The sequence below is a fragment of the Malus domestica genome, chromosome 01 (assembly GCF_042453785.1).
Source record: "Malus domestica chromosome 01, GDT2T_hap1".
In the NCBI taxonomy this organism is placed as follows: Eukaryota; Viridiplantae; Streptophyta; class Magnoliopsida; order Rosales; family Rosaceae; genus Malus; species Malus domestica.
The window spans coordinates 25,718,247-25,739,988 of NC_091661.1; the positions used below are offsets into that span (position 1 = coordinate 25,718,247).

The 21,742-nt window shown below is 40.5% G+C and overlaps 4 protein-coding genes and 1 pseudogene across 5 annotated transcripts; 1 reads left to right on the top strand and 4 right to left on the bottom strand.

The window, feature by feature from the left end:
* The first annotated feature begins 1,314 nt into the window (after positions 1-1,314).
* LOC114826313 (clathrin light chain 2-like) lies at positions 1,315-18,562 on the top strand. 2 transcript variants are annotated; one of them, XM_070819436.1, is made up of 4 exons: positions 1,315-1,412; positions 1,506-1,673; positions 14,590-14,743; positions 15,399-18,562. In XM_070819436.1, exons 2-4 carry the CDS (start codon positions 1,570-1,572, stop codon positions 15,750-15,752), a joined length of 612 nt encoding a protein of 203 aa, XP_070675537.1. In that variant the 5' UTR covers positions 1,315-1,412; positions 1,506-1,569; the 3' UTR covers positions 15,753-18,562. The 2 variants fall into 2 exon arrangements, with proteins under 2 accessions (XP_070675537.1, XP_028962249.2); XM_029106416.2 differs by lacking the exons at positions 1,315-1,412; positions 1,506-1,673 and adding an exon at positions 13,745-14,159.
* Positions 9,809-13,112, bottom strand: LOC103424480 (putative receptor-like protein kinase At3g47110). Its single transcript, XM_070821895.1, has 3 exons — positions 11,568-13,112; positions 10,409-11,441; positions 9,809-10,320 (listed from the first exon to the last, which is right to left on the bottom strand). The coding sequence occupies exons 1-3, from the start codon at positions 13,110-13,112 to the stop codon at positions 9,956-9,958; spliced, it is 2,943 nt and encodes a 980-aa protein (XP_070677996.1). The 3' UTR covers positions 9,809-9,955.
* LOC114826317 (receptor kinase-like protein Xa21) lies at positions 16,104-17,574 on the bottom strand. The gene is made up of 2 exons (XM_070809632.1): positions 17,311-17,574; positions 16,104-16,997 (listed from the first exon to the last, which is right to left on the bottom strand). The coding sequence occupies exons 1-2, from the start codon at positions 17,572-17,574 to the stop codon at positions 16,104-16,106; spliced, it is 1,158 nt and encodes a 385-aa protein (XP_070665733.1).
* Positions 18,544-21,728, bottom strand: LOC114824720 (probable LRR receptor-like serine/threonine-protein kinase At3g47570). Its single transcript, XM_070819432.1, has 2 exons — positions 20,531-21,728; positions 18,544-20,443 (listed from the first exon to the last, which is right to left on the bottom strand). Exons 1-2 carry the CDS (start codon positions 21,726-21,728, stop codon positions 20,079-20,081), a joined length of 1,563 nt encoding a protein of 520 aa, XP_070675533.1. The 3' UTR covers positions 18,544-20,078.
* On the bottom strand, positions 19,019-19,801 carry LOC114824721 (probable LRR receptor-like serine/threonine-protein kinase At3g47570; annotated as a pseudogene).
* Positions 21,729-21,742: the final 14 nt, after the last annotated feature.

The following is a 21,742-nucleotide window of genomic DNA, read 5'->3' on the forward strand; positions in this document are numbered from 1 at the left end:
TTTGCATTTTGCACCGTAGTTCTTGCAAACCCGGAGCTACTTCCAAAAGGATTCTCATCTTGCCCGTCTGACATCTTTGGCAATTAGACAGTACCCAAGAGCAACCAGTGCTCTGATACCAATTGTTGTGCTATGACAGCACCAAACCTAATTGGAACCCACTCAAGCTAACCCACAGGAAATATATCAAATGGAATGCAAGAACAAAATATAAAAGACACCAAGATTTTAACGAGGTTCCTCAACAGTCAGTGTAACTGGAGTACGTCCTCGGAGCAGTAGGAGCTCACCCAATAATCCACTATCAACCAAATGAGAGTTTACAAAGTGTTGGCAATCTCACAACCCAAATAACCCAATACACCCAATAGCTCTCATACACCACATAAACAAATAGAGAAAGAAATATAATGAATAATTTCTTCTCTATACATATAACTCAAAGCTATTACAACAACAACTACTTTGGTGAATGATTACTAACCAAATAGAAGAGCACCTTCTTCTTCTTTTCTGCTCTCAATTTTCTGCTCTCTGCAGCTCACTTTGCTCTCTCAAAGATGGGCTACTAAAACAGAAAAAATGGTGCACTCTTCCTTCCACTCTCTTACTTCCGTATGCACACATTCATCCATTCTAAACACCCAATAAACAAAACCAAAGTAAAGACATAATGATTACTTTACAAACATCATCATGACTTTCCTTTTTTCTTTTCAACAAATATAATCATTTGTCTTTCACTTTTTTTTTCTTTTGGTTTGTTTATTAGCCGAAAGTTGTTTTGTTTTGTTGTCCACTTGGCCACTTATTCAACATGCGCAACGAACAAGACTAACTAGAATAATAAGAATATTATTAAATGAATGAGAATGCTGAAAAGATTACAAAACCCTAAAATGCTACATTGCGACTAACTTATTATCTCTGAATAACAAAGCTCTCTATTTATAATAAACTAACTCTAGTCTCTAATAAGTAAGAAAACGAAACCTTAATACTAACGGGCTAAGCTCAAATTCAAATAATAAAATAATCTTAAATTCCAATAGTTTATGCATGCATGCCGTCGTTGATGGCTGTAGTGGAAGAAAGCTGGTTCTCATCATAACAATAAAATATAAAAAAAAATTGGTTATTTTTTGGGGAAAGTTGTCTAGTAACTCAAGTATGGCAAAATGAAGAAGGGGCCCACATAATATTGGGCTGAACTAATCAAAGCCCAATAAGCCGGTATAAGCCCACTTAGAGCCTGTTCGATATTTCTCCTGCGTAGTTTTTGCCTCTGCGAGCCTTCGCTGGGGAGTTCAGAGCTACACTTGACTTGATCATTGCCTCGTTCACTTAGGCAGAAGACGACTCAGTCCCGACCACCGGTTCAACTCGCCCGTTCGACGACGACGGTTATCTGGGTTACGACCCCCGACTCCCCTCTCAGCGATTCGACTCCAAGTCGCTCAAGGACTCCGCCACCGATTCCCCAATCTTCCACGGCTCCGCCGCAGGCGATGCTTGCCACTCAGCCTGCGTCGGAGGCCTTCTCTCCTTCGTCGATCTACGCCGAGTCGAATGGACAAGGCTTTGATGGAGGTTTTGGCGGGTCCGACGGTCCGATTTGCCGCTCCGTCGGAGATGCTGCCTGAGGAGGGCTTCGCTCTCAGAGAATGGAGGAGGTAGGGTTTCGAATTTCGATTGTTTGCGATTGAATTGAGAATGGATTAGGCATTTTGAGGTCAATGTCAGGTGGAATAATGCCCTCAAATTCATTATCCGTAAGTGATAAGGTATTCATAGATGAGATGTTAAAAAGGGAGGAAGGTATTCATAGCTTGACAAGATTCCGGTGCTTAATGTTTTTCAAGGCTTCACATTCAGCTGTAAAACTCTCTCTTGAACCTTGAGCATTAAGCACTTTAACTGCAACAATTCTTTCTTCCTGATTGAGAATTCCCCTGTACACAGACCCGAAGCTACCAGCACCAATCAAATTCCGAGAAGAAAACCCATTAGTCACTTTCAGGAGATCACCGTAAGAAACTTTCAAGAGTGAAACCTCCCATGATGGTCCTGAAGTTGACTTCCTTCTTGATTTTCTTGATAGATAAAGAAGTACACATCGCAATGATTTTCTTGATGGATAAAGAAGCACAAAGCACAACAGGAAGACAACTCCAATAACACTTCCACAGGCAATTGAGATAAGTACTTTTCGCCATGGAAATGTTTCTTGCTTGGGTTTTTTGTTAGATTTGTTGGAGATGCATGGTGGCAACACTAACTGAGATATGCCTCCACATAGCCGTTTATTTCCAATGATAGAAAACGAAGTTGAATTCTGGAAAACTCATTTTATCGGTGCTGCACCTTCTAAATCATTGAATGGTAGGTTTAACTTCCGTAAGAAGCGGAAACTCCATGAATAGCTTGGAATATCAACAATAGCGGCTAGACATTATTGGTATAGAGAATAGACTTGTAATTATTCCTCTAGCTAGCCATCATTACTTTACTTTATAGCTAGCCATCATTACTTTGCTTTACTTTCCTTTTCTCCTTATTTTCCTTTTCGGTGTTTTCCTCATGTAATCATCATTTGGCTTGTACACTTGTTAGGACCAATTGTGTAGTTTTGGCCATCTATAAGAGATGACTTCCCTCTTGTAAACAAATATGATGAAGAATATTACAATTTCTGAGATGGTATCAGAGCAGTCAATCATGACTGACTCTTGAACCTCAAAAATAGAAATAAGCTTCCGTCATATCATATCTCAATCATCATATCAATTTTATTTTTATTTCAACTTCACTGATCTTAAGCCTATACAATGGCTAGTGATGACGAAGTATCAGACCCACCAATTCAGTCTTTCACACCAGGTGAATCAAACTCCACCACACAAGTGGTCACCATTCAAAATGATAATTCCAATTTCTCTGCAGGAATTAAACTTGATGAGAACAACTATTCTCTATGGCATCAAGTCATAGAGATGAAAATTGCTGGCCGAGAAAAACATGGGCATCTTTCCGGTGATACCAAGCAGCCTGCAATCACAGACCCACTGTATAACAAGTGGCGAGCTGAAAATTGCTAAGTCAAAAGTTGGTTATTTGATGCTATGACACCCAATCAGATGAAGCAGTTCATCCGTTACAACACAGCCATGCAGGTATGGGATGCCATAAAAAAGACTTACTTAGATGGTTCTGATGAAGCCAAAATTTATGATCTTCATAAAAAGTCATTTACCATGAAGCAAAATGGAGCTCCTATTGCTAACTATTACAGGAATCTCACCGAGATTTTTCAAGAACTTGATCAACTTAGTCCTACTAACATGAAGGACCCAGATAATATCTCATCAAGGCAGTAAGAAATTGAGCGACTTCGAGTCTATATTTTTCTTGCAAGATTAGATAACAAGTTTGATCAAATTCGTGGTGAGATTTTGAGGATGGAGCCCAAACCTGGTCTTGAAGGAGCGTACTCTCATGTCAAACGTGAAAGCAACCAACAAGGAACCATGTCAGAAAGTGCCACCATGCCTGAAGCTATTGTGCTCTTTACCATAAATTCTCGATCTCCACAAGGACCTCGACTTCAAAACATAAACTCCTCAACAGCTGATCGATTTCGTAATCGACCACCTATGTAGTGCACCAAATGCGGATTGAAAAATCATACTATTCAAGGTTGTTATGAGATTATTGGCTATCCAAAAGGATGGGTTCACAAAGGACGAAAGAAGGAATCCAGCAGAGCATCATTCATCACCTCCGAGTCTTCTCAAGATGTTAGCTCATCTGACCATGTCCCAAAAGCCTTGAACACCTTAGGTATATCTAATTCTACATCCGCTAATAATTGTAATAGATCGTGGATTATTGATACAGGTGCCACATATCACATGACATCTGATGCTAACATTATTCACTCACTAAAAACAGCCAACCAGACATTCATTACCAGTGTCAATGGTTCAATCTCTCTGGTTACTGGAGAAGGCTCTCTTTCATTAACTTCCTCACTCAATCTTGATCATGTCCTAGTTGTACCATCCCTAGATTACGATCTTTTATCTGTTTCTCAAATTATTGACTCCCTTAATTGTTCTGTTTCTTTTTTGCCACTATATTTTCTTTTCCAGGATCTGCTCAGCAGAGCCGTGATTGGTTGTGGTACTAGAAGGGGAAAACTATATTATTTGGACTTAACAGAAGAATGCAGCAATAGATTGAGTCAAGTGCATCATGTAAGCAGAGACGAATCAACCCGAATGAAGAAGATTTGGTTATGGCACAGGCGATTAGGACATCCCTCATTTGGTTATCTTAAACTTTTATTCCCTGAACTTTTTCCCCAATTCAAAGAATCCGATTTCCATTGTGAAATTTGTATTTTGGCCAAAAGTCATCGTGTTTCCTATCCATTAAGATTAAATAAAAGTTCTGTGCCATTCATGGTCGTTCATTCTAACGTTTGGGGTCCTGCCAGAATTCTTATCACTTTTGGATTTAGATGGTTTGTGACATTTATAGATGACTGTACTAGAATGACCTGGGTGTTTCCAATGAAGCACAAGAGTGAAGTTCCTACCAAGTTCAATATTTTTCATCAATATGTTGCAACATAGTTTGACAAGAAAATTCAGACACTCAGGTCTGATAATGGAGGCGAATATGTCAATCATGCTATGCATAACTATTTGCAAGAGCATGGTATTGTTCATCAAACCACATGTGCCTTTACACCTCAACAAAACAGTGTAGCAGAGAGGAAGAATTGACATCTCTTAGAAGTGGTTCGTGCATCTTTATATGGTGCCAACATGCATCATAAGTTTTGGGGGGAGGCACTATGTTCTGCAACATATCTCATAAATCGAACACCATCCAGTACTCTCCAATATCAAACACCATTCCAAACACTTAACCACCTTCTCACCATTCCATCTATCCCAAACTTAGAACCATGTGTCTTTAGGTGTGTGGCTTATGTATAGGTTTATCCACATCAACGGGGGAAGTTTGATCCATGTGCCCTCCGATGAGTATTCTTGGGTTATTCTGATACAAAAAAAGGATACAAATGTTTTCATCCTCCTACCCAAACTCTATACATCACTGCAGATGTCCAGTTTCAAGAAGGAGAAACATATTTTTCAAAGGGAGACATTGAGTATCCCCTTCAGGAGGAGAATAGTATGTTTGAAGGGGATACCCAAGACATTAGCAACATTAAAATTGTTGCAAATATTTCGGAAACTGAGATAAATGTTGATAAGTCGGTAGATGACTGTAATCAAACAATACGCGGAAACAGAATCATCGACTCCAACATCAGACACAGAAGTACATCCAGCAACGTTAAGTCCAAATGGCTTGGGATTGCCTTCTTCGACAGTACCACATGATCAATCAGCCCCTAAACACAATCAACAGGTAACTGATCAATCTAATTCTATTGAGATCGTACCTGAGTCAAGTCAAATTGAGTCCACTAATTATCAACTTCCCCCTTGAAAATCACGAGGGATTCCTAAATAGTTATATGATCCTAATCCTAGAGCCAATGTTAAATACCCAATTGCTAACCATGTGTCCCTCCATAGGCTATCTACATCATGTGAGGCATTTGTAAATCAATTATCCACTGTATCTATTCCTTGTAGTGTAGAGGATGCTATGAAAGATCCTAGGTGGACTCGTGCAATGAATGAAGAAATGGAGGCACTCTAGAAAAATTCCACTTGGGAGTTAACTAACCTACCCAAAGGGAAGAAATCAGTTGGTTGCTAGATATACACAGTAAAATTCAATGCAGATGGCACTATTGAGCGATACAAAGCAAGATTATTGGCAAAATGCTACACGCAGATATATGGCATTGACTACGGAGAGACTTTTGCCCCTGTAGCTAAGATAAGCACTATTCATGTACTCTTATCCCTAGCAGCAAACCTTGACTGGCCTTTGCAACAATTCGATGTCAAAAATGCTTTCTTGCATGGAGATTTAGAAGAAGAAGTTTATATAGAGCTTCCCCCAGGATGCAAGCTGGATCCCAATCAGACCAACAATGTTTGTAAACTAAAAAAGTAATTGTATGGTTTAAAGCAATCACCGAGAGCTTAGTTTGGGAGATTTACCAAATCGATGAAATTTTTTTGATACAAGCAAAGCAACTCAGATCATACTCTTTTCTTAAAGCATAAGAAAGGTAAAATCACCGCTCTTATTGTATATGTGGATGACATGGTGGTTACAGAAAATGATCCAGAAGAGAAGGCAGCACTGCAGAAGTATCTAGCAAGTGAATTTGAGATGAAAGATCTCAGTGCCTTAAAGTATTTCTTGGGCATTGAGGTGGCCCGCTCACAACAAGGAATATTTCTATCACAACGGAAATATGTTCATGATATTTTGACGGAAACTGGGATGCTAGCATGCAAACCAGCAGATACCCCAATTGAGCTGAATCACAAACTTGGTGAATATCCTGATCAGATACCTACCAACAAAGAGAGATATCAACGACTTGTTGGTAAGCTAATATATCTTGCACATACTAGACCAGATATAGCATATGCAGTCAGCATGGTAAGCCAGTTTATGCATGCACCAAGTGAAACACACATGGATGTTGTAAACCATATCTTGAGGTATTTAAAGTCAGCTCCTGGGAAATCATTAATGTTTTCAAAACATTATCATCTAGACGTTAAAGACTACACTGATACTGATTGGGCTAGTGATGTAACTAACATACGATCAACATCAAGATACTTTGTTATTGTTGAAGGAAATCTAGTCTCTTGGCGTAATAAGAAACAAAAGGTTGTTGCTAGATCAAGTGCTGAAGCAGAATATCAGAGCATGGCACATGGGTATGTGAACTGCTTTGGGTGAAGAATTTACTGAGAGATTTGGGATTTAGGCCTAAGCATGCTATGCGTCTACATTGTGACAACAAGGCTGCAATTGACATTGCTCACAATCCGGTTCAACATGATTGAACCAAACATGTGGAGGTGGATAGACATTTTATTAAATAAAAAAAGGCAAGACTTATTGAAGTTTCATTCGTTAAATCTGAAGATCAATTAGCAGACATGCTCACCAAAGCAGTCACAAGTTTAGTATTTCACAACTCACTAAGCAAGTTGGGCATTCATGACATATATGCACCAACTTGAGGGGGAGTGTCAACAATAGCTGCTAGACATTATTGGTATATACAATAGACTTGTAATTATTCCTCTAGCTAGTCATCATTACTTACTTTATAGCTAGCCATCATTATTTTGCTTTACTTTCATTTTCTCTTTATTTTCCTTTTCGGTGTTTTTCTCATGTAATCATCATTTGGCTTGTCCGCTTGTTAGGACCAATTGTGTAGTTTTGACTAGGCCTGGCATTTTGGACCCAACCCGTTAACCCGACCCGACCCAACCCGTTAATATTTGTATTTGGGTGGATGCTTAACGGGTCGGGTCGTTAACGGGTGAACCCGTTAAATAACGGGTCACTTTGGGTCAACCCGTTAGACCCGTTAGGACCCGTTAACACCCGTTAGCATCCGTTAGTTGAGGATATTTTAGTAATTTTAGTAAAATCTTAATGACAAAAAATAAACTTTATGCAAAAATAAAAAATAAAAATAATTGTTAACGGGTGAAACGGGTGACCCGTTAGCTTAACAGGTCGGGTTCGGGTGACCCGTTAGCTTAACGGGTTGGGTTCGGGTGACCCATTAACTTAACGGGTCGGATTCAACCCGACCCAAACCCAATAAATCCGACCCGTTTACAGGTTTAGTTTTGACCATATATAAGAGAGGACTTCCTTCTTGTAAACAAATATAATGAAGAATATTACAATTTTTTAGATGAAATTCTTCCAGTTAAGAAGTTGCGAGTCAGGAATGGTCCCTCGCAAAAAATTTCTTTCCAAATGCAAACTTTCCAAACTCATGCAGTTTCCTATTGAGCTTGGAATCTCACCAGATAAACTGTTATTAGAAAGATCCAAGTAAGCAAGCTGCAACAAAAGACCTACTCTAAATGGAATGGAATGAGTATTTTCTACTCCATTCCACGGGGGCTCGCTCAAAAACCGAGTCTCCACCCGTATTTTCTATTAAATTCCAAATTTGCATATGGATCCCGCCACTAATACAATAAAAAATTTAAAAAATCACAATTAAACTTGATATTTTTTCTCCCTCTCTCCGTCTTCCCTCTACTTGATGAAAACCAGAAGCCATGCTTCCCAAATTCCAGTTGTTTCACTCCTCTTTGAAATTGATAACCATGGCAGCCAAGTTGTAAAACCCCATGAAAACAAAAAAATTTCCCGAGATCTAAATCTCAGTCTATGTTTCTCTCTCTCCAAAATTTTAGTTATTTTATGGGCTTCTATATCTACTTTATCAACTTGTGCTGGCATGAGATGATGAGATGTTGCACACGTGGAATAAAAGAAGCAAACCCATTTAGCACTGATTGAGTACCTTCCTTTTAGGTTTTAAATCTTCTGCACTATATTAGCCATGACCAAGTTCATATAATTTCGCGTATGGCATACGTGTGTGAAGGACGAAAGCATCCGACATACTCGAAATTATATGCACTGTACAACAGCACTCTGTCGGCGGTATGCGTACGTGAAGGACGAAAGGGCCCGAAATTATATGAACTCACTGTATTAGCTCAGTCGTATGTAGCACCTCCTCCTCTGTCGCTATATGGGTGATTATGCGACAATTCCTGCGAGCAATGAGCTGTACAACAGCACTGCCAATGCGGACGTGTCCAATGGTTCACCAAGGAAAGCTTATCTTGTTGACTGGGATAATATGGACCATCCGGAAAGCTACGGAACTCACTATCGCAATGGGACCCTCACTCTTGCGGTGAATGGCCTCTCATTGGAAAAAGCTGGTATGATCCACATAAGGTCCCCTTGGGAAGCCTTCAAAAATGCGAACGGACTACTAGATAGCCCACATAAGTTGGTAAATCTGGGCCGTGTGGGTTGCTAAGAATCATTGAGCTTGAGAATGGTGAGTCTTTGCCTGGCCCACCTCTCATGAATTCCACCTCTCAGCCCATAGCACCTGAAGTTTCGCCACCTGGTCATGTGGTGTGCCCTGCACGTGCTACTGGTGGGGAATTAAAAAGAAAGGATCGAGATGAATCTCACTTTCAAACCTCTGAGAAGAAAATAAAAGCCCCGTCCCTTGTTGGCATACTTTCGCAGGCGGCCATTATCAATGGAAAGGGGAAACGGAGTCGTGGCGTTAGAGGCAAGAAGAACAAATTGACGCATACATTTCAAGTTGATGTTGAAGAGTAATTTTAATTGCTTTCAATATTCATTCCGTTAATTATTTGTTTCAAATCAGATTATGTTGTTTTCATGCTACAGTAAGCTTTTAAAATATAACTCAAGAGTTTAATTAATTTGAAAGCATCCATGACTCGGTCCTCCAAACAAACTCGAAATTAGCCAACAATCCGTGAATCACAGATTCATGAAGAAAATGAAGGACAAAGCACACCACAACAAAAAGAATCAGAAAGTGCAGCATGCACAAAGAAACCCAAAATTCATACTCTAAATCGAAAAACTCTTACTGATGTTAGGGAGCGAAAAGAACGAATCATTTTTGGGTCCAACGAATAGTTCGGTAAGGGTCTGCCGAATTTATCGTTGAACTAGTGTATGTGGTTCCTAACAGTTCCAAAGTGCGTGACAGTCTATGCTTATAAATCAAGAAAAAGAGGATCAGGGCATAGTTCGATTGCAGCTAAACAAAAACACGACCAACTTCTTGATTTTAAAATGGTGTTACTGAAAATAAACACAAATTGCATGAAAAATGAAAAACTAGTCATTCTAAGAATTCAAATGGAAGTGAAATGATCCAATTTCTAAATTCTAACAGTCTCTAAGGCATCCTGGTTCCCATCAGCACATCCCTTATAAGACACAACTCAGATACAACATTGGTCATGTCCTTGCGCTCTCTCGGCATTGCCGCAGAACAAGCAACTCCTATTCTTGCAAGTGAAATCAAGCACTCCTCAACTTTTTGCCTGCGATCCCCACCATTTTTTTCTTCATTTTGAAGAAGTACCGGATCACATATTTCTTCCACGTGTTCAGGAACTGCATTCACAACAAAGCTGTGCAGATTCAAACCGTCTTTGAACATGTCATCCGTTGGCCTCTTGCCTGTTAGCATCTCTAGTAACAAGATTCCATAGCTATACACATCACCAGATGTTGACACCTCGCTTCCCATGCCATACTCTATAATTTAATGCACAAAAACATAGTTATGTCTTGACTGTGAATCACAAAATTAAAGCTAAAAACAAAAGATATCAGGAAATTTTACCTGGGGCAGTATAGCCTATGGAGCCTTTTATTGCATCGGAAGAGCTTTCGTGCACAGGAAATGGACGAGAAACGTCCGGGAGGAACCTTGCCAAACCAAAATCACCAACACATGCAGTCATGTCACCACCCAAGAGAACATTGCTCGGTTTTAAATCACAATGAACTATCGGCATGTGAGAACGGTTGTGCAAATAATCCAGAGCACATGCTACATCAATTGCAATGTTGATTATCTGAATAAGATTCAGATTTTTCTGCAGGTTGGTTGGATTGTCGACCCGTTGAGCTGAATTATGCAGCCAGTCGTCGAGGCTTCCGTTCACCATGAACTCGTAAACCAGAGCCTTGAAATTGTTTCCTTGAGAATCAATGCTTGAACAAGCAGTCAGTAGCTTGACAAGATTTCTGTGCCTAATGCTTTTCAAGGCTTCACATTCAGCTATGAAACTTTTAGAAGCTCTTGAATTTTGACTGAGTACTTTCACTGCAACAATTCTTTGTTCACGCTGATTGAGAGTTGCCTTGTATACAGACCCATAACTTCCACCACCAATCAAATTCACAGCCGAGAACCCATCTGTTGCTTTATGGAGATCTCTATAAGATAATTTCAAGAGTGAAACCATTTGATACGATCCTGAAGTTGAGTTAAGTGCTCTCACTTTTCTTGATCGGCAAAGAAGCACAACGGACAACAGTAAGATCAACCCAATAACCCCACAAGCAACTGAAAGAATTATTTCCAGCCTAGACGATAAGCCTTGCTTAGATTGCTTGGAGACGCATTTGGGCAATCTTAAAGAAGGTATAACTCCACAAATCCGTGAGTTTCCCATGACAGAAAGCGCAATTGGGTTCTTGAAAACTCCTTTCATTGGTAATGCACCTTCAAAATCATTAAACGAGAGGTTCAAATTCACCAAAAAGCGGAAACTCTCCAAATAGCTGGGAATACTGCCAGACAAGTTGTTGCGAGAGAGGTCGAAAACCTCAATCCCTCTCAAAGAGCTCAAGGATACAGGAATGGTCCCCTGCAATGAGTTTCCACTCAGATACAGATATGCCAAACTTGTACAACTCCCTAAGCTTCGTGGAATCTCACCAGATAACCTATTGTCAGAAACATCCAAGTAAACTAGATGCATCAAGTTGCTTACCTCCATTGGTATGGATCCAGTAAGCTTGTTGCTGGATAGATCCAAAACTTGTGACAAGGATGTTAAACCAATAACTTCTTTAGGAATTTGACCGTGAAGATTATTTTGGGAAAGATCTAAAAGTAGAAGATTCTTGCATTCTCCGAGACTTTGCGGTATGTTGCCTTCTAACTTGTTTGACCTGAGAATCAACTTGGTCATTGAAGTTAGATTTCCAATAGAAGATGGGATGGTACCTGATAGTTTATTCGCGTTCAGATACAGCTCATTCAACCTTTTCAGTTTCCCAATAGAACTTGGTATTGTGCCTGTCAATAGGTTTCCCTCAGAGGCTAGAGCCTCCATGTTGATTAGATTTCCGATCCCAATGGGAATTCTTCCACGTATCTGGTTACGACCAAATACCAGTAGGTTGAGCTCTGTTGAGAGATTGCTGATGGATTCAGGTAGCATTCCTCCAAAATTATTGTCCAGAAAATCTAACTTTCTCAATTTGGTGCAATTACCAAGAGAAGAAATGAAATCCAAGTCACTTTCCTCATCATTTCCAAGATTGTTATGGGCAAGTGTTAACCAATACAAATTTGACAGGCGTGCCAGACTAGGCACTTTTCCAGTAAACTCATTAAATGGGATTAAAAAATTTGAAAGGCTTGAGGCATTGGAGATTGAATTTGGTATCGGTCCACTGAATTGGTTGCCCCAGAAATAAAATAGTTGGAGGTTTGGAAATATAGTGTGGCCCAACCCAGGAGGAAGAGTTCCATGCAGTTCGTTTCGAACCACAGAAATGCTTGTAATTGATGAGAGGTTGTATATGGAGGGAGGAATGGTACCATTCAAATAATAATTTAGACCCAATGCAAGATATGTTAGACTTTTCAATTGGCCAAGGCTATTCGGAATGCCTCCACGCAGATTATTGCTTCCCAAATCTAACTCGTCGAGAGAAGAAAGATTTCCAAAAGAAGGTGGGATTTCCCCACTTAAATTGTTTTTTCTTAAAGTAAGTACCTGAAGGTTGGACAAGGAGCCAATTTCAATTGGAAGTTTGCCCCTAAGATGGTTTCCAGATATGCGAAGTATTTGGAGGTTAGAGCAACGTGATATGTTGAACGGAATATCACCACTGAAGGAGTTGTTATCAAGGAGTAGTTGTTGCAGATTGAACAAACGACCAATTTCTTGAGGGATGGTGTTGTTGAAGCTGTTGTCTTGGAGGTTTAAATTTCTAAGAAAGCTCAAGTTTCCAATGTGGGGGGGTAGCTGACCATTCAGCCGGCTTGATTGGAGGTCCAGCACGGTGACTCTCTGTCTCTGGTGTCTGTGGCCACAAGCAACGCCTTGCCAATGACAGAAGTGGAGGGATTCATTCCAGGAGTTAAGAATGCCCAGTGGATCGTTCACAATTTCAGCTTTAAATGCAAGCAAGGACTGTCTATCCGTCTCATTCCCTCCAAGACGTAAGGAGGATGAAATGACCATCAAGAGAAATAGTTGCATGATAATAGACCGGATGCTAATAATGATACCCCAGAACCCCATGTATGCGCTCTGTGAAATAAAGCTCGGGTTGTGAACCAATGAGGCTGAGTTTTTACAAGAAAAAGAACTTGCAAAAAATCTAGCCTAAGTTCTTCCTATTTATTTGGGTTGTACTTGGTTCTGTTCCCCCTTGTTTTTTATATTATTCGGTTAGTGTCGGGGTCTCAGTGATAAGAACAGTCTGTGTGAGCCGGCTGTTTTGTTCTATATGTTTGGATTTTAAGGCCAAATGGCGCAAAGACTTGAAGGAAATTGTCATCACTTGATCTCAATTAATTAGAAATTTAGATATAAAAAACAAGGAAAATAAAGATCAACCCAAATAAATGTGACCACAAAGTGATCGAGGTCAAGTGACAAGAACTGCCGTGTAAGCCGGCTGTCTTGTTCTCTCTGGATTTTCAGGCCAAATGGCGCAAAGACGAGTCATGCGGAATCCTGCATAACTTGCTCTCAACCGGCCTGGAGGTCAAAGAAAAGACAACGGTAAACTAATTACGTATGTTCGAAAGAGAGAGCTTCGGTTATTTCTTGGGCAACATTGTGTTGGGCTGAACCAATGAAAGCCCAATGGGCCGGTCTAAGCCCAACTCAAAGCCCGCGGATATATATATTTTTTTTTCCGAATCCGCGGATATTTCTCCTGCGTAGTTTTTGCCTCTGCTAGCATTTCGGTCGGCAGTTTAGAGCCAGAGAGAGAGACAGTGAGAGAGACGACCCCGTCCCAACCACTGTGTCAACTCGCCCGTTCGACGACGACGGTTACCTGGGTTATGACCCCCGACTCCCCTCCCAGCGATTCGACTCCTTCGTCGACACCGAGTCGCTCAAGGACTCCGCCACCGATTCCCCAATCTTCCACGGCTCCACCGCAGGCGATGCTTTCGCCACTCAGTTTGCGTCGGAGGCCTTTTCTCCTCCGTCGATCTATGCCGAATCGAATGGACAGGGCTTTGGTGGAGGCATTGGCGGGTCCGACGATCCAATTTTGCCGCCTCCGTCGGAGATGCTGCCTGAGGAGGGCTTCGCTCTCAGAGAATGGAGAAGGTAGGGTTTCGAATTTCGATTGTTTGCGATTGAACCAATAGTTCTGTATAGCAATTAAATTTTGACTCTTTTGTGCAATTCAGATGAAAGTTCTTGGTTTTTATTTGGTTTGTTCTTTCTGTTGCGCCAAAAATTGCATGCCTGGTGAGCAGTGATTATATTTCTAATATCAACTTGTTAATTTGAATGTTTATCGAAAAAAAAAATGTATAGACTTGTTGAATTCTTTATGAATTTAACATGCCGATTGTTTGTATAAGAATATGGAGCTCAATTTGAAGCGGAAGAGATTCGTGATTGTTGTCAATGTGTAGTTATTGATTATCAGAAAATGGTTTTATGTTTGCATAGAAGGTGGTGGAAAATAAAATGGTTGAATTGTGTGAGGTTGTAAGGGAGTTATCGTAATCCGAACTTTTGTGACATTCAGGCAGAATGCAATTCAGCTCGAGGAGAAGGAAAGGCGGGAAAAGGAGTTGTTGGTTCAGATAATCGAGGAAGCAGATGAATTCAAGGTTGGATTCTACCAGAAGAGGAAGATCACCACTGAAAATAACAAGGCTGCTAACAGGGAAAGAGAGAAGGTTAGATCAAATAAACTTTCCGAAAAATATGATTAGTGCTTTTTTTTGTTTTAAACAAGCCCTTCTGAGTAGTAATGTGGATGTCGTACTTCACTGCCTCATTTTTAAGTTTCTGGTTGGTATGCATTCGTTCTTGAATTGCTGGTACGTTGAATAATTGATCGAAATTGGTGTTGAAGAAGAGCCACAAATTGTTGACACATAGCTCACCACATCCACTCGGCTAGGTTTTTCATAAATTTACTGCAAGATCATAACCTTTATTCCCTCTACTCGGACTGAACGTATCTGAATTCAATTAAGTGATGGTCACAACTGTTTAGGATATGCTACATAAATCTCAGCTACAACGTTTCCTTGTTAGGCTTCATTGTAAAACAAATATTACTAATACCGTAGGAATCATCTCTTTTTCACTTACCAGACAAAGCTATCTCAACTAGGATGTTTGGTTGGGTTAATGGTTTCTGAAAACTTGTCTTTTTTTTTTTTTCGCTAAACATTTTGGAATTGAACTTTGCCATACCATTTTGGTTTTCTTCGCCTTTAATATCCATAATCTCTTGGGCATCTAACTTCTAAGGTAGGAAGAAGCAAGGAGTTGATGTGCATTCCTAACATATTGTTTTGAACTTGTATTTTTGGCGTTTCTCAGCTGTTCCTGACTAATCAAGAGAAGTTTCATGCTGAGGTAGACAAGAACTACTGGAAGGCAATTGCTGACCTCATTCCCAATGAGGTGCCGGCTATAGAGAAGAAGAGAGGGAAGAAGGATCAGGAAAAGAAGAAGCCTTCCATTCTCGTTGTCCAAGGACCAAAGCCTGGAAAGCCAACAGAGCTTTCAAGGATGAGGCAGATACTTCTAAAATTGAAGCACAATACCCCTCCCCACCTTAAGCCTTCACCCCCAGCCCCAGCTCCCGCCAAGGTTGCAAAACTGAGTACTTCTGCTCCCCCCAAAGCTGCAATTGTCGCAGCTACCCCCGATGCTGTAGTTGCTGCTTCGTAATTTGCCTGTCGTTCTTTGTTATTCCAACTGTGCTACTTTGACTTAGAGAGGAGTCCACGGTGGCTGAAATGAGTCTTGCCAACCCAAAATCACCTACACGAGCAATCATGTCATTGTCAAGAAGAATGTTGCTCGGCTTCAAGTCACAGTGAATGATTGGTTGTTCACAATGGTCATGGAGATAGTACAATGCAGAAGCCACATCAACTGCAATTTTCAATCTTTGGTGAAGGCTCGAACTCCTTGATTGGTTTTCTCTGTGCAGCCACTGCTCTAAACTTCCGTTTGACATGTATTCGAAACCAGAGCTTTGAATTCGTTGCCATTGTAATCCGTCCTGGAGCAACATGTTTAGATCTTAACGAGATTCCTGTGCCAGATATTTCTTAGTGCATTGCATTCTGCCATGAAACTCTTGGAAGCTCCTTTTTGTTGAAGGTTGAGGACCTTTATAGCAACTACATTTTCTTCATTTTCAAGAATCCCCTTATATACAAAGCCAAAACTTCCTGATCCAATTAAAGCGTTTGGAATGAATCCGCTGGTAGCTCGATGAAGCGTTTCATATGAAACCTTTGAAAGGAAGTTGATTGAGGAGACTGCAGATGGTGGTTTTTTCTTTTCCTGTTTTCTCCTCCAGTGAAGTGCAAGCAAGAACGAAAGCAGGATAGGACATCCCACCACTAAAGCAATTATAAGTTTTTGTTTGTGACCGAAGAACTTTCTAGGTTCTGATCCTTTGATGGGGCACGCTGGTAGCTGAAATTCCGAGACACCACCACAAAGCTTCGTATTTCCAACCAATGATGTTATGCTTGTGTTTTGAAAGGCGCCTTCTTTTGGTACCTCACCCTCCAGATCATTGAAAGACAGGTTCATGTACAGCAAGAAAGGAAGTCTCTGTAGATCTTTTGGAATCTGTCCTGATAAGTTGTCTAGCAAAAGATCTAAATGCTGAAGACCACTCAAATAAGCCAAAGAAGAAGGTATGATTCCTTGAAAGAGATTTCCTTGCAGGTAAAGAAACTCAAGGCTCAGACAGTCTCCAATACTTTTTGGAATTTCTCCAGTAAGGTTGTTTCCAGAGACGTCGAGCGCATTGATATTCTTTAGCTTACTCACCCTCACAGGCAGACTCCCAGTCAGTGAATTTTGTGATAAATTGAGCGGGACAGATAAGGAGGAAAGACCAATAACCTGTGGTAGTATATCTCCGCTGAGGCTATTGTCTGAGATGTCCATATACTGCAAATTTTTGCAGTTTCAGATGCTCAGGGGAATGCTTCCTTCTAATTTATTTTCTGATAAGTAGAGTTGAAACATTTGAGTGAGGTTTCCTATGGAAGAAGGGATCTGTCCTGATATTGTATTTCCATCTAAAGACAGTATTTGCAGCTGTTGGAACTTCCCGAAAAAAGTGGAAATGATGCCGGTGAACAGGTTAGCCTGCATGCCTAAGACTATTGAATTGTTGAGGTTTTCTAATGATGCAGGAATATTTCCAGATTTGATTGACTCCGAGGTAGAGTTTAGTGAGTTGGGTTGAAAGATTGGCTACAGAGTTGGGTAAAACACCTCCAAAATGACCACTGAAGGAGTTGTTTACAAGGCGTAGTTGTTGCAGCTGGAACAAACGACCAATTTCTGGAGAGATGGTGTGGCTGAAGTTATTGTTTTGGAGGGTTAAAGCCTCAGAAAGCTCAAGTTTCCAATGTGGGAGGACAGAACCTTCCAATTGGCTTGATCGCAGGTTGAGCAGCGTAACTCTTGTGTCTGCGGCCGCAAGCAAGGCCTGGCCACTGACAGAAGTGGAGGGATGCATTCCAGGAGCTAAGGATGGCCATGTGATAAATCACAATTTCAGCTTTGGAGGCAAGCAAGGACAGCCTATCCACTTCATCTCCTCCTAGACGTGAGCAGGGGGCAGAGGGAAAAGGAAAGAGTCGTATGAAAATAAACCTAGTACTAAGGAGGATGGGAACTCCATCAAGGAGGCCGCAAATGAAAGCGTAAGTTTTGAAGCAGAAGTACATATGCATGAACAGAAACAAAACATTAATTGCAGCAAATGTAGGTCTTGATGAAAGACATTGTAAGTTGATGGAAAGACTTTGAAAGTTGAAGAGCAGACAGGATTAAACTCTGGAGTCCAAATTGGTTACTCAAAGACTTTGGAAATGTCGTGGGTCTACAGGACCTTTGGGCTTGGCACATAACTCTTCTAGTGTTGATTGCTGTGAGGGAAATGTTACATGTTGGTTGAGCTGAACCCCTTTCATTGGAAAGGTATACATAATGCAAAATGTAGCTTTTGGCTGAACTCTACTTCAACGATTACCTTTCCTCCTCCTCCTCACGCGGCAATGCAGGAATTCTGGTGATTAAATTACGCAAGGCAGAGTGAAGTATCAAAATGCAGGTTATGAGTTGGCAGGAAGTACAATTCTTTGTTAAACATCATGACCAAGGGTTTCAGGTTGCCAGACAGTCAGTTGAATTCTTCACACCATGACTGAAGGGCATAAAGAAATTATGCAGCAAACTGCCGAGAATATGACTATAAATTATGCTCATTCATACTAATAAGAATATATGTTAATCTTATATTTGTGTTCACACTTCAAATTTTCAGTGCTACTTTGAAAGTGTTCTTACTGTTAACACTTGACACAGAGAGCAAATTGATGACACAGTCTGTTGCTGTCGCTGTTGACTGGAGGTCGAAGAAAAGAAAAAGGACAAAGTGATGATGCATGTTGGAAAGAAATAAACAAAAAATGCAACTAAGAAGTTAAATTTTGAGTTGATAATTATTACTTTTTGTTTCTGATTTTATTTGATGCTTACAATATTGTTCATGTCTGCAATTCTGCAAAGGTAACTCGGAGTCTAGAAAGCTTATGAAATAGGCCCGAATCCTTGATTCAGTACTCGAACAAACTCAGTTGGATTGCATGCTGCTTAGGCCGTGATCTCCCGGCAAATCTGCAGAACAAGCAACTCCTATCCTGGCCATGATAACCAAGCACTTCCTAACTCTTTGCCTTTGATCATCTTGGACCTGATTCCTATTGCTTGAGCCATTACTACGAGTGCTGCTTTCTTTTATTTGAAGAATCACCGGATCACATATTTCTTCTACGAGTTCAGGCAAAGCTATCTGAACGAACTTGTGGAGGTTCAGACCATCATTGAACATTTCATCTGTAGGCCTCTTTCCAGTAAGCATCTCCAACAACAGGATTCCATAGCTATACACATCACCATATGTTGAAACCTCGTTTCCCATTTCATACTCAACAGGTTTTCGTACAGAAGATACAGTTAAAAATTGAAATAAGAAGAGAATTGTTCTCTTGTACATGTTAGAAAGAGGTTGAAACAACAATCCAACTTACCAGGGGCAATATAGCCTATGGAACCGTTAATGACATTTGCAGTGCTTCTGTGCAAAGGAAGTGAACATGAAGCATCTGGGAGGTACCTTGCTAGACCAAAATCAGCAACGCGAGCAGTCATGTCGCCTTCCAAGAGAACGTTGCTGGGTTTCAAATCACAATGAATTATTGGTACGTGAGAGTGGTTGTGCAAATAAATTAGAGCATTAGCCATGTCGATGGCAATGTTTACCCTCTGAATAAGGTTCAAATGGCCCTGCACGATGGGGGCCCCAGGTAGTCTATGAGCTGAAAATGCAGCCACTCTTCAAGATTTCCCTTCACCATGAATTCATATATCAAAGCTTTGAAATCATGTCCTTGAAAATCGATACTTGAACACACGGTGAGTAGCTTGACAAGATTCGGGTGCTTAATGTTTTTCAAGGCTTCACATTCAGCTGTAAAACTCTCTCTTGAACCTTGAACATTAAGCACTTTAACTGCAACAATTCTTTCTTCCTCCTGATTGAGAATTCCCCTGTACACAGACCCAAAGCTACCAGCACCAATCAAATTCCGAGAAGAAAACCCATTAGTCGCTTTGAGGAGATCACCGTATGAAACTTTCAAGAGTGAAACCTCCCATGATGATCCTGAAGTTGACTTCATTCTTGATTTTCTTGATAGATAAAAAGTACACAGCGCAATGATTTTCTTGATGGATAAAGAAGCACAAAGCACAACAGGAAGACAATTCCAATATCACTCCCACAGGCAATTGAGATAAGTACTTTTCGCCATGGAAATGTTTCTTGCTTAGGTTTTTTGTTGGATTTTAAAATGGTGTTACTGAAAATAAATACAAATGGCATCAAAAATGAAAAACAAGTAATTCTAAGAATTCGAATGAAGTGAAATGGTCCAGTTTCTAAATTCTAACAGTCTCTTAAGGCATCCTGGTTCCCATCAGCACATCCCTCATAAGACACAACTCAGGAACAACATTGGTCATGTCCTTGCGCTCTCTCGACATTTCTGCAGAACAAGCAACTCCTATTCTTGCAAGTGAAATCAAGCACTCCTCAAATTTTTGCCTGCGATCCCCACCATTTTTTTCTTCATTTTGAAGAAGTAGCGGATCACATATTTCTTTCACGTGTTCAGGAACTGCATTCACAACAAAGCTGTGCAGATTCAGACCGTCTTTGAACATGTCATCCGTTGGCCTCTTGCCTGTTAGCATCTCTAGTAACAAGATTCCATAGCTATACACATCACCAGATGTTGACACCTCGCATCCCATGACGTACTCTATAATTTAATGCACAAAAACATAGTTATGTCTTGACTGTGAATCACAACATTAAAGCTAAAAAGAAAGATATCAGGAAATTTTACCTGGGGCAGTATAGCCTATGGAGCCTTTTATTTCATCGGAAGAGCTTTCGTGCACAGGGAGGAACATTGCCAAACCAAAATCACCAACACATGCAGTCATGTCACCATCCAAGAGAATGTTGCTTGGCTTTAAATCACAATGAACTATTGGCATGTGAGACTGGTTGTGCAAATAATCCAGAGCACACGCTCTGTCGATTGCAATGTTTACTCTCTGAATAAGATCCAGATTTTTCTGCGGATTGGTTGGATTGTCGCCCTGTTGAGCTGAATTATGCAGCCATTTTTCGAGATTTCCATTCACCATGAAGTCATAAACCAAAGCTTCGAAATCATTTCCTTGAAAATCGATGCTTGAACAAGCAGTTAGTAGCTTGATAAGATTTCGGTGCCTAATTGTTCTCAGAGTTTCACATTCAGCAGTGAAAAATTTGGAAGCTCTTGCACTTTGAAGATTGAGTACTTTCACTGCAACAATTCTTCCTTCATACTGATCGAGTATTCCCTTATATACGGACCCAAAACTACCAACACCAATCAAATTGGCTGCAGAGAACCCATCAGTTGCTTTAAGGAGATCTCTGTAGGACAACTTCAAAAATGAAACCCCCAATGTTAATCCTGAAGTTGACTTCACTCCTCTTGCTTTTCTTGATCGGTAAAGAATCACAAACAAAATCGCAAAACTCAATCCAACAACCCCACAAGCAGCTGATATAATTATTTTCAGCCTAGAAGATAAGCCTTGCTTAGAATGGTTGGGGACGCATTTGGGCAATCTTAAAGAAGGTATACCTCCACAAATCCGTGAGTTTCCCGTGACAGAAAGTGCACTTATATTCTCGAAAACTCCTTTCACTGGTAATGCACCGTCAAAATCATTAAACGAGAGGTTCAAATTCAGCAAGAAGCGGAAACTCGCCAAGTAGCTGGGAATTATGCCAGACAAGTTGTTGCGAGAGAGGTCGAAATCCTTAATCCCTCTCAAAGAGCTCAAGGATTCAGGAATGGTCCCCTGCAATGAGTTTTCACTCAGATACAGAGTTGTCAAACCTGTACAACTCCCTAAGCTTCGTGGAATCTCACCAGATAACCGATTGTGAGAAACATCCAAGAAATCTAGATGCATCAAGTTGCTTACCTCCATTGGTATGGATCCAGTAAGCTTGTTGCTGGATAAATCCAAAATTCGTGACATGGATGATAAACCAA

Excerpts from the sequence above, each read along its gene's own strand:
- LOC114826313 (XM_070819436.1), top strand. The coding sequence starts at position 1,570 with ATGGACAAGGCTTTGATGGAGGTTTTGGCGGGTCCGACGGTCCGATTT. Across the intron at positions 1,674-14,589 it reads GCTCTCAGAGAATGGAGGAG|GCAGAATGCAATTCAGCTCG; the intron begins GTAGGGTTTCGA and ends TGTGACATTCAG. Across the intron at positions 14,744-15,398 it reads CTAACAGGGAAAGAGAGAAG|CTGTTCCTGACTAATCAAGA; the intron begins GTTAGATCAAAT and ends GGCGTTTCTCAG.
- LOC103424480 (XM_070821895.1), bottom strand. The coding sequence starts at position 13,112 with ATGGGGTTCTGGGGTATCATTATTAGCATCCGGTCTATTATCATGCAA. Across the intron at positions 11,442-11,567 it reads CTGGATCCATACCAATGGAG|GGGACCATTCCTGTATCCTT; the intron begins GTAAGCAACTTG and ends AACTCATTGCAG. Across the intron at positions 10,321-10,408 it reads CATAGGCTATACTGCCCCAG|AGTATGGCATGGGAAGCGAG; the intron begins GTAAAATTTCCT and ends ATTAAATTATAG.
- LOC114826317 (XM_070809632.1), bottom strand. The coding sequence starts at position 17,574 with ATGCATCCCTCCACTTCTGTCAGTGGCCAGGCCTTGCTTGCGGCCGCA. Across the intron at positions 16,998-17,310 it reads GAGGTGTTTTACCCAACTCT|TATATGGACATCTCAGACAA; the intron begins GTAGCCAATCTT and ends AAAAATTTGCAG.
- LOC114824720 (XM_070819432.1), bottom strand. The coding sequence starts at position 21,728 with ATGTCACGAATTTTGGATTTATCCAGCAACAAGCTTACTGGATCCATA. Across the intron at positions 20,444-20,530 it reads CATAGGCTATACTGCCCCAG|AGTACGTCATGGGATGCGAG; the intron begins GTAAAATTTCCT and ends ATTAAATTATAG.